At 43.7% G+C, this 12,548-nt stretch overlaps 1 protein-coding gene across 1 annotated transcript in view; it reads left to right on the forward strand.

Annotated features, from left to right (window-relative positions):
* galnt17 (polypeptide N-acetylgalactosaminyltransferase 17) overlaps positions 1–12,548 on the forward strand; it is an 86,486-nt gene that overhangs the window by 10,733 nt on the left and 63,205 nt on the right. The window contains exons 2-3 of the mRNA XM_079674294.1: positions 7,657–7,840; positions 12,135–12,301. Of these exons, the coding sequence (XP_079530420.1) occupies positions 7,657–7,840; positions 12,135–12,301 (351 nt within the window). The remainder of the gene's footprint in view (positions 1–7,656; positions 7,841–12,134; positions 12,302–12,548) is intronic.

The raw sequence follows: 12,548 nt of genomic DNA on the forward strand, positions 1-12,548 counted from the left end.
TAGAGCTTTTCAGGTTCAGAACCGGCTCTTCGGTTTAGCTTCGGCTCTTTTCACACTGCCCAGAGTCCGACTGGTGCTGCGTTATTGCGTCATCGTTTGCGTCATGACGTAACCGTTTGCGTGCCTGCTTCATAAAGCCAAACCGCGCGGAAACCCCTCACAGCTGACACCGACAACAACAACATTGGCCGTTTGTGCTCCAGCTTCCTCTATACCTCTTCGGAAGACCAGATTCCCAGTAGGTAGCTGGTCTCTTCAGTGGACCACTGCTGCTTGTTAAGTTTCTCCATCGTTGTGTACAAACTGGATAAAACGCCGGCTTTTTGTTGTTGCTCAGGAGTTGATCTGCCCCTGCCCCCGCCTCGACGTAAGCGTGACATATGCGGTGCTTTTGCTCTGGCCGGACAATTTTTTGGTGCTCGAAATGAACCGGATTCCGGAGCTAAGAGGCTGCTCCGCTGCGGTGTGAACAGGAAAACCCGGTGCTTTTCAAGCTCCAGCTCCGAACCGGCCCTGAAACACCGTTGGTGTGAATGAGGTATCACAGGGCTTCAAAAGAGGGGTTTGAGCAGTATGATACCTCATTCACACCAACGCAACTCCGGTTCAAGCTCCGTGCTAGAGCTTTTCAGGTTCAGTACCGGTTCTTCGGTTTGACTCCGGCTCTTTTCACACCGCCCAGAGTCCGACTGGTGATGCGTCATTGCGTCATCGTTTGCGTCATGACGTAACCGTTTGCGTGCCTGCTTCATAAAGCCAAACCACGCGGAAACCCCTCACAGCTCACACCGACAACAACAACAATGGCCGATTGTGTTGAAGCACTACTCGTTTTGGTTTCGCAACGAAATGGAAGAAATGGGACGACTTTACAACCAACTTTACAGTCGAACCGGCCCTGAAACACCGTTGGTGTGAATGAGGTATGAGCAGTTGCGACTGGCACAGCCCCACCAAGTGTCAGAAGAAAGTATTAAAAATAATTATTACAAAAAATGCAAATATTAAATATATTTTAAGATCATGTTTAACCTGTTAAGCCCGAGAGACCCCGGTACCGGGGCCCTCCTGCAACATCTTGCAGGAAACAGTGTGTGAGGGCATGTTCATTTAATAAACTATGAATGTTTTATATCCATATAACGGGAAGAAACTCATCAAACTGATCATTTTTTATTTTTTTTCTCCAAAAAACACCCACAATGCTAACGCTGAGCCTCTGAACTAGCAATGAGTGAAAAATACTAACAGATGACTGCACCGAAATTCACTCACAAAACCTTATTATTTATCTTTGCTGCACATCCAACCCGTCACATCGTGAGGTGACAGTATCGAGGGGTACCCTTCATTATCACTCAATTATACGAACTCTCTGAGATAATAACAAGAACAGACATCAAAACATATGGCGCTGGGTAGCTAAAAACGCTAATATGGCTCACCTGTGCCGTAGTCTGGTCAAAAGTGGTCTTCAATGGCATTAAAATGATAAAAACGCTGCTGAAGTTAATCCATAGGTTAATCCAATGTGTCTGTGTCACTTTGAATGATTTCTGATAATCCATGAGCAATACATCTGCTTTTCGGTTTTCAGATGTCAGACCTAGAGACAGCTTCACTCTGGTGCAAAACTGCGTGCGCGAAGCCCCCACCTTTTTGTTTTACCATGTGTGTGAGTGGGGAAATTCCCCTTTGATTCTATTGGCTTTAACGGTCAGAAAGAGATGTCAATCACCAAAATCGACCAATGGGTTCCAGAGAAACTGTAAAATACCCATTTCTACCCAAATCACCTCAGAGGTGGAGTTCTTTTTGCTAAACCTCTCTAAAAATGTCAAATGTCACTTGTTTTGCATCAATCTTGATACAGGTTACTTATTATATGTTGTACTTCGGATTCATAAAGCTTTTAGTCTACCTTACCATCATCCAAGGGTAGTTTTCACTATAAGTAAAAAATAATTTTTGGACAGACATTATAATTTACAGTTTTTTACTATGTTGAATCTGAATTTTCTTTAAAATAAAAAACATCTATATTGATCTGACTTTTCTACATCCAACTCACAGGCTTATCATTACTTTGAGAAAAAATATTATTAATTTAACCCTTTTAGAAGGGAATATATGGTCATTTGTTCCGGGAATGTCATTTTCGAGCCTGAGACCTGAAAAACAGGCTCAGGGCTAAACTGGTTAATCATCTGATTCGTCTGTACATTGCTGTTTTAGTCTGTGTTCTTCTAATTAGTGTCTATATTGTGTGCCTATTGAGCTGTTTTGAGCAATGTGGGACAAAACCCGATCATGCCCCTCCCTCTCACTGTCTAAGTGAACGGTGACTGTAAAAACTATACTGCGCATGCTCAGAGTATTTTCCTATTTAATGTGTGTTGCAAAAAAATAATGACCATAGGGGCACTGAGCTGCCATCCCCACCATACGTCATCTCACATCATTCAGAACTGATTGGCTGTAAGTACGTGTGCCGCGAAAAGTGTGGTGTGTGAAGAGGAGACGAGAGAAAAAAAAAGCAATGAGATTTCTCCATATAATTTTTGAAAATAGCTCGAAAAAAGATCTGTGGGAAACTTACCAGTTAGATAAATGCACGTTTTGTTCAGCCGGATAATATCGACATGTCTACCCTACTTTTATAATTTTTGAATCATAAATCTATCGATTAGATTTATAATTCGACTTTTGAAACTACAAAAGAGATAAGGAGGACTTTTAAAAAAAAGTAATAGAGATTTTTGTCCAGAAGGATAGGCAAATGGACTTCATCTTCAAGTCAAGGTAAGACCGCAATTTTATTGAAAATGGGATCTTACTAAGAGAAAACAATTAAATATTTAAATGATACAATTGCATTTTTTGGGTATACTTTTGTTGAACTGTCTGTTTAAAATTAATCAAAGCATCAGACTAAAAAAGCTTTTGAAAATAATATTATATTTTGATCTAGGTCAAAATATACACAAATATACAGAAAGAGGCACCAACAGTTCAACTTCCCAGTAGTCTTCCTGGATCACCCCTCGCCTTCTTTGTCCATGGCAGTGAAAGTGACATACCCTTTTTTTAGGAATCTGGTGCCGCTATCTGTCTCAGTGTACACAAGAAATAAAAGCACACGTGTGTGCATCACACACAGTCGGATGCATGTGAGTGAACTGACTTGATTTCCACAGTAAAGGAAAACTCAGTTTGGCGACACACTGCTTTACTACCTAGCAGCATTTGAAAATGTAGCGCGAACACCACCAACAAAAAAACTATTCTGAACCACTAGTGCCCCACTGCCACATGTTTTATTCAAAACTGTGAATTTCGCCAGCTGTTAACTAATTTGAATCAACTACTAAACCACTAAGTATTACATGCTGTGTGTGCCTCGTCTATGACAGCAGGCTAAATTAATTAAATAGCGCATTTAAAATCTGAATAACTCAGTGTGCATCCAGACCCGATGAGGACACTATCTATACTGACTCAGCATTCACTGTAAGTTATATTCTTGTTTAAATAGACTTCTCTGTTTCATTTATTCTACTCTGTATAATTGTTCTGTAGTTATTGTAGCTAAAACCGCGATTTCTGAGAGATTTTAAATCTCAGATCTGCTCAACTCAACCTGTAAGACAGGTCTCAGTGGGTCACGCGCCTTAACCCTGCATTACAATAGGCAGGAACACTCTGCTGTCGCCCACCAGCTGAAAAGAGTTAACTAATTAGAGGGGCGTGCCCCTACAGCTGGGAGAACTCAGCAATCAGGTGTCCATCTTAGGTGGCTCTTTCCTGGAGCGTCAGCCAAACGAAGACTGACAAAGACATTGGAGTCCTGTTGGAGTCACGAGGGAGGCAAATCCTACTTTGATTGAGCTAAGTATCGCTGGTGTTTTATTTTGTTTTATTCAATTCTCTTTGGTTTTCTAGCCCCTCATACTATAATCACGTGTATCACCTAATCGATTTAACCGGCCTGCTCTTGTCTATCCCACATGCTCCACTGAGATCCAACATCTCGTTTCAGGGGGGCTGTGGAACTGCCAGTCAGCTGTTCCTAAGGCTGACTTCATCTCTGGCTACACTTCCCTGCAGTCTCTGGATTTCCTTGCTCTCACTGAGACCTGGATCACTCCATCCAACACATCCACCCCAGCAGCTCTCTCCACAGCATATTCCTTCTCGCATACACCCAGACCCTCTGGCAGAGGAGGTGGCACTGGTCTCCTGCTCTCTCCCAACTGGAGCTTTTCCCTCTTCAAGCTACCTAACTTCACTCCTTCCACCTTTGAATTCCATGCCGTCACAGTAACCCATCCTATACAATTAACCATTGTTGTTCTCTACCGTCCAGCAGGCGCCTTGGGGGACTTCTTGGAGGAGTTAGATAATCTCCTCTCACACATCCCTGAAACTGGCCCTCTCACTGTACTTCTCGGAGACTTCAACCTCCAGACAGGGAAGATAGACGAACTAACATCTCTGTTAACCACCTTTGCTTTCTCACTGTCTCCATCCCCACCAACTCATAACGCTGGCAAAGTCCTTGATCTCATATTCTCAAGGAACTGCACTACTTCTAACCTCTCTGTAAACCCGCTCCACACATCCGATCACTTCTTCATTTCATTCTCTCTACCCCTTTCCAAACATAACAACCTAATCTCTTCTAATTCTGCACCTGTCCGCCACAACCTACATTCCCTCTCCCCCTCTACCTTTGCCTCATCTGTGCTCTCAGCCCTCCCTTCCTCTGATTCATTCCAACTCCTGCCTCCAAACTCTGCTGCATAAACTCTCCTCTCTACTCTCTCATCCTCTCTGGACTCTCTCTGTCCTCTCACATCTCTGCAGGCTCGTCAGTCACCTCCTGCTCTCTGGCTAAATGACGCACTGCGTGCTAATAGAACCATCCTTCGGGCAGCAGAGCGGAAATGGTGGAAATCCAAACACCATGACGACCTCCTAACCTATCAGGCTCTCCTCTGCTCTTTCTCTGCTTCCATCTCTCAGGCAAAAAGCACTTTCTTTCAAGATAAGATCCAATCTTCCTATTCCAATCCCAAAAAACTATTTTCTATCTTCTCCACCCTCTTGGACCCCCCCAAAGCCCCTTCCCCGTCCTCCCTTCTGTCAAACGACTTTGTTAACCACTTTGAAAAAAAGGTTGCTGATATTCGCTCTTCTTTTTCTGACTCACCTTTACTCACCGCTGGGTCACCAGACCCTCCCTTCACCCACACACTGACCTCCTTCTCCCCTCTCTCTCCAGGTGAGGTTCTTACTCTCGTTACCTCTGCCCGTCCTACCCACTGTCCTCTGGACCCCATCCCCTCAAACCTTCTTCAGACTATCGCTCCTGATATTCTACCGTTTCTCACCCATTTCATCAACACTTCTCTAACTTCTGGTCACTTTCCAAACAGTCTCAAGGAGGCAAGATTAAACCCTCTCTTAAAGAAACCCACTCTCAACCCGTCTGATGTAATAAACTACAGGCCTGTCTCTCTCCTCCCATTCCTGTCTAAAACACTTGAACGCGCTGTCTTTAAACAACTCTGCTGTTATCTCCATTCTTCTGGATCCGCACCTGTCTGGTTTCAAGGCAGGTCACTCAACAGAAACTGCTCTCCTTGCTGTCTCTGAGGAACTGCACACTGCTAAAGCAGCATCCCTCTCCTCTGTCATCATCCTTCTGGACCTGTCTGCTGCATTCAATACGGTGAACCATCAGATCCTCCTTCGCACTCTCCAAGAACTTGGAGTTTCAGGCACTGCACTTTCCCTCCTCACCTCATACCTCAAAGACCGCACCTACAGGGTAACTTGGAGAGGGTCAGAGTCCGACCCTTGTCAATTAACTACAGGGGTCCCTCAGGGCTCTGTTCTTGGTCCCCTCCTCTTCTCCTTGTACACAAACTCGCTCGGGTCTGTCATTAGCCCGCATGGTTTTTCATACCACTGCTACGCTGACGACACCCAACTAATTCTGTCCTTTCCCCGCTCAGAGACCCAGGTCGTCGCACGCATCTCTGCTTGCCTAGCAGACATCTCTCGGTGGATGTCTGCTCATCACCTCAAGCTCAACCTTGACAAGACTGAACTGCTTTTCCTTCCGGGAAAAGATTGTCCCACTCTTGACCTAACAATCAACATCGGCACCTCTGTTGTTTCCCCGACTCAGACTGCAAAGAATCTGGGTGTGTTCCTAGATAACAAACTGTCCTTCACTGCAAACATTGCTGCTACAACCCGCTGCTGCAGATACACGCTTCACAACATCAGGAGGATACGTCCCCAGCTGACCCAGAAATCAGCGCAGGTTCTGTTCCAGACTCTCGTCATTTCACGCCTAGACTACTGCAACTCCCTCCTGGCTGGTCTACCTGCATGTGCCATCCGACCTCTGCAGCTCATCCAGAATGAAGCGGCTCGTCTGGTCTTCAACCTTCCAAAATTTTCCCACACCACACCGCTCCTCCGCTCCCTTCACTGGCTTCCAGTAACTGCTAGAATCCACTTCAAGAGACTGGTACTTGCGTACCATGCTGCGAATGGATCTGGCCCTTCCTAGATCCAGGACATGGTTAAACCGTACACCCCAGCACGTGCACTCCGCTCTGCATCGGCCAAACAGCTCACTGCACCCGCACTACGAGGGGGACCCAAGTTCCCATCAGCAAAAACTTGTGGGTTTGCTATCCTGGCTCCAAAATGGTGGAATGAGCTCCCCATTGAAATCAGGACAGCAGATAGCTTGCACATCTTCCGGCGCAGACTGAAAATTCATCTCTTTCGACTCCACTTAGAGCGATATAATTACTAACAAAGCACTTATATACTAATAAAGGGATGGCTTATCTAAAGCCATTTGAGTACATATAGCAATTGAAATGTTTGGCTCTATGAAACTTGATGTACTTATATGATTCTGTTTTCTTCAAGGTTGTATCTTCCTGGTCGAATGCACTTATTGTAAGTCGCTTTGGATAAAAGCGTCAGCTAAATGCAATGTAATGTAATGTAAATTAGCTAGCACGCTAACTAGCTAAAGTGCTAAGCTGAAACACTGACATTAGCTAATGTTTGTTTGATATCCACATTAAGCTGACAAGTTAACGGGGATGTACAGAGTTATTAAAGTACAAAAATATTCATATTAGACGAGGGTCCATGCTGGAACCGTCTGCTTTTTTTCAAATGTCTTTACTGTGCGCAAACTCCTCTGAAGTCATCGGGGGCGTCGCCCACCTTTACTCACATTGCCCAGGTACATTTTACTAGCTTTTCACAGGTTGTAGGTCAACACATTACTTTAGTTAACATTTACTTGGGGCTATGATTTAAATGTACTTATCAAAATGAAGATACAAAATAAATCGTTTTTATCACATCACCATGTGTACCTGTAGGCCTACATGGAAGGTTTTCTATGTGAATCTGGGCCACTACTTGTCATAATGTGAATTCAGCTCAGATGTTCACGTGTTTGGACAGCCACTGTCGACATCCTGTATGTTCAAGTGAGGCTGAGCTGTGATGAGGAGGCGATCAGCTGTGAGCCACAGAGAGCATTACTAAGAGAGTGACTCAGCCCGACTAAAGGATCCTGACATATAATCTTCTCTCGTTTGCCTCCCCCAGGTCTGTCCAAGTCTCTGGGCCTGATAGAGGGCTTCGGGGGTCGGGGTAAGGGCGGCCTCCCCGCGACGCTGGCACCCGCTGAGGAGAGCGACGCCAAATTCCTTTGGGAGAAGTATGGCTACAACGCATACCTCAGTGAAAGGATCTCTCTGGACCGGAACATACCGGATTACCGGCCTGCCAAGTGAGTAGATGTCAATTAGATGCACGTTAAATTACACTTTTAAGGTTGTTTAACAACAATAACATAAATTAGAGGAAGACAAGGGAATATTTCAGTTTTAGGTCTGAAATACACACATGCATAAATGAACACATACATTTTTTACAGAGCAGTGTCAGAGCAAAGTCAAGTGTGGTTGCTGATGGCCCATTCCACACTTCCTTACCTCTACTTCTGGTGCCCTTGCTTGGGCCATACTCATCTTCGAACATTGCCTTGATTGTGATCATTAGGCTACTATACATTTAGAACTTATTCTGATGCCAAATGGGCCAGTGGCGTAGAGTGATAAGACTTATAGACCCTTCCAACTCCTTGCTTAGAGTACACCAATGTTCAAACTCAACCTTCATATTAAGCTCAAATGGACATCGTCATCGTGGCACCTTGCACTACGGTCTTTCAGCATGTTTGGTTGCGCTTGACTGTTCTGAGATTTGAGTCTGATACCAGTGTCCCTCACCAGGAGTTCTGTGAAGATTATTTTTGAATCCTTGAAAGCTTTCTTAGGATGAGATCTAAAATGGAAACATTGACTTTTAAATCCAGACTGCCAATGAATTAAACGTTTACTGAGATATGGGATCAGAGGTCGCGTTAACTGAATATTTTCCGTCTATGACAGATTTTTTTCTTTACCAAAATTACGGAAAAATCTGAAAGCAGTCCGTCATTTTAGACGGATTAGAACAAACTCGGAACAGCTCCAAAGCTTCCCCGCAGCGAGGCTCCGGTGTTAAGCAAAAAGGAAATAATACCGTTTCCAAACCTAACTTTGCCGTACAAATCATTGAAATGTCTGGGAGTTTTGGCTTTCATTTAATTTAATTTCAAACCTTTATTTACCCAGTTGTATTCCATTGAGATCATTGATCTCTTTTTCAAGGGAGACCTGCTCAAGTAGGTTCCACATGAAACATAAAAACATAAACAGAACAACAAAAAGGACATCTTACAGCATCATTACAGGGATTACAATTTACAATAACTATCCACATGAGCAGGTACCAACAGCTTCCGTTTGAGTAGCATCCAACCGAGCTTTAAAAACATTTAGTGACACCAGATTGCTCAGTTTCCATTTCAATTGCAGACTATTCCAAGACAGAGGTGCTGCACATCTAAATGCTATCTTGCCTAAGACAGTCCTAGCAGTTGGCACATTTAATAAAACTACAGCACGCGATCTAAGGCAGTAGCCACTTACAATTCGCCGTGAGATCAGGGAGCAGATATAGGATGGAAGTTTCCCTAACATGGCTTTATATATAAAAATGTACCAGTGACTGAGCCTCCGTACAGTTAGCGTTGCAAACCAGCCCTTGCATACAGGGTACAGTGATGGGTTAATGCTTTACAGTTTGTCACAAATCTCAGTGCGCTGTGATACGCAGCATCTAACTTGACCAGGCAATTGGCAGGTGCATTCATATAAATCAAATCACCATAGTCCAGCACAGGTAAAAAGGTCACAGTGACTAGCCTTTTCCTGGCTTCAAGCGAAAAACAGGAGTTGTTCCTGTAGAAGAAACCTAGCGTAACCCTCAGTTTTTTAAGCAGGTTATTGACTTGACGTTTAAAAGTGAGACAATCATCAAGCCAGATACCAAGGTATTTGTAACAGGTAACCACTTCAATTTTTATTCCTTGCATAGTTACAATATCTACAACAGGCTCTGGTGTCTTTTTAGCTTTTGAAAAGAGCCTTACCTTGGTTTTATCAACATTTAAAAGAAGCTTTAGTTCAGAGAGCTGATTCTGAATAATGTTAAAAACTGCTTGCAATTCAACAACAGCCTCCTTAATGGAGGGACTTGCACAATACATCACGGTATCGTCCGCATAAAAATGAAAGGTTGCTCAATCGACATTTTCACCTAAACTATTGATGTAGATGGAGAATAAAAGTGGACCTAAAACAGAACCTTGAGGAACATCATTAGTAATGTTTAACCACTCAGAAGACAGCCCATCAAAATGAACACATTGGGACCTTTCAGAGAGGTAGTTCCCAAACCAACCTACTGCATGGCTGGATATGCCAATACTGAGTAGCCTCTGCTTTAAGATGCGATGATCGACGGTATCAAATGCTTTGGACAGGTCAATAAATAGAGCTGCACAACTCTGCTTATTATCTAAAAAACTCGCCACATCATTCACCACTTTCATAGTCGCAGTGATGGTGCTATGTTGCTTTCTGAAGCCTGACTGATGTTTAGACAGGATGTCGTTTGTACATAAAAACACCTTTACCTGTTCACCCACTAGGCGTTCAAGAACCTTAGCCAGAACTGATAATTTAGAGATGGGCCTATAATTATTTAATAAAGTGGCCTCCCCACCTTTTAGTAGAGGCAGGACATACGCTGACTTCCACAATTTTGGAATTGTGTTTGAGCTGAGGGAGAGGTTAAAAAGAGTAGTGAGAGGTGGAGCAATAAAATCTGCAGCTATCTTTAAAAAGAAAGGCTCTACGTTGTCCGGGCCAGCCGGTTTCTTAGGATCTAACTTGGTTAAAGCTTCACGAACAACATCAACAGTAAAAGGAGTAAAACTAAAAGGGTTTTCCAAAACACGTTTTTCAGAATCACAGACTGTGGTGTTCACAGAAAATGGAAATCTGTGTTTTACGCCGTGCGCGCTCTCGCGAGGTGCAGTGGACATGCATAACACGCCGCTAACAGTTCACGAGCGTGCGCCCCGCCCCCCGTTGACAGTTCACAACGTGCTCTCCCCCCCCCACACCTCCGTTGACAGTTCACAACGTGCTCTCCCCCCCCCCCCACCCCCGTTGACACTTCACAACGTGCTCTCCCCCCCCCACCCCACCCCCGTTGACAGTTCACGGCCGTGCTCTTTTTATTTTGCTTTATCAACAACAAATACATCTATGTGCATTTTGTTGTTTGTCAATATGAATCAAGTATTGGTTACTTAAATACTGGGTACAATACTGATCCACATCAAATCAGCATATCATTTAATTTCTATGTAAAAAATGAGCTATGACTTATATTTGCTTTCTAAATGTAGCGAAGTGGAGGTATATGCAGCATTACATTGAAAATTGCAATGAAGTTACAAGAATCTGAAAATGGTACTTAACCCTTGTGTTATGTTCACATTTCGCACCTTTTGGTAATGTTCTGGTCAAATTGACCCGGGACACATTTCAGGGTTTAAAAAAAATACAGAACTAAATTCAACTTGCACAATTTCTTATATATATTGTCTTTAATTCATTGTTGGTAGATAATTGTAGTTCTGCACTACACTGTTTCTACACTGAGGTTATGTCTCTGATTAGTCCCTCCTCCAACGTGCAAGTGCGAGGGGGGACAGTGCGAGAAAATTTAAAATTTGTATACATTTCAGGAAGATCTAAAATGTTTATAATGTTCTAGGATAGTTTTGTGTACACACTACAAAGGGTACAGATCAAGGGAAAACAGGATCAAACAGCTTCTCTATGCATACAAGTGTGTGTGTGTGTGTGTGTGTGTGTGTGTGTGTGTGTGTGTGTGTGTGTGTGTGTGTGTGTGTGTGTGTGTGTGTGTGTGTGTGTGTGTGTGTGTGTGTGTGTGTGTGTGTGTGTGTGTGTGTGTGTGTGTGTGTGTGTGTGTGTGTGTGTGTGTGTGTGTGTGTGTGTGTGTGTGTGTGTGTGTGTGTGTGTGTGTGTGTGTGTGTGTGTGTGTGTGTGTGTGTGTGTGTGTGTGTGTGTGTGTGTGTGTGTGTGTGTGTGTGTGTGTGTGTGTGTGTGTGTGTGTGTGTGTGTGTGTGTGTGTGTGTGTGTGTGTATCTATCTCTGTCTGTCCTGGTATTGTTCGGGCCAGATTGACCCGAACCTCTTATGAAGGACATAAATGTGGGTGGGCATTTTTTCATAAGTGGAAAAAAATAAAAACAATTCCACATGTCCTTCACAATAAATAAGCCCCAGCCATTGTGTTTTAGGTTGAACGAAAATATCCTTATATTTTTTTTTATTCATTGAAAATGGAAATCGGGTCAATTTGACCCGAACACCAATGTACTTGAGTTGATCTCCTTACTTACAGATTCCACCTCTGGAAATAAGATAATATATATTACAAAGATACATATGAAACAAAGGAAGTAGGTTGTTTCTTCTCCAACTCTTGCAGCTCAACCCTCCTGACCCTGGAGGCTGAGTGGAGCGTGCCCTAGCTTCACTGGCATGGAAAGGTTTTTCTGAACAGATGGTGATCTGTGTTTGCGTGTCTTTGTGCAGATGCAGAAAGGCCAACTTCCCAAGAGATCTCCCCCAGATCTCCCTCATTTTCATCTTCATCAACGAGGCTCTGTCGGTGATCCTACGCTCAGTCCACTCAGCTGTCAATCACACGCCGGCTCACCTGCTCAAAGAAATCATCCTGGTGGACGACAACAGCGATGACGGTCAGTGAAAATGTTTCTATCCCAGGAGCCAGCAGTGTGGCTTTTAATCGTTCTGATTATACCTGTTAGTGTAATCTGTAAGGAAAATACAGTATGTGCTAGTAGAGGCAGACGGGGAGACTTCAACACAACAGGAGTGGTAAATAAAGCTCCCAGCATGCCTTTTGATTTCAAACATGGCCAGCACCAGAGTCAGAATGCTTTATTTATCCTTGGGGAAATTGGGGTTTGTGACGGCTGCTTAATT

Source organism: Notothenia rossii, assembly GCF_949606895.1.
Source record: "Notothenia rossii genome assembly, chromosome: 4".
NCBI lineage: Eukaryota > Metazoa > Chordata > Actinopteri > Perciformes > Nototheniidae > Notothenia > Notothenia rossii.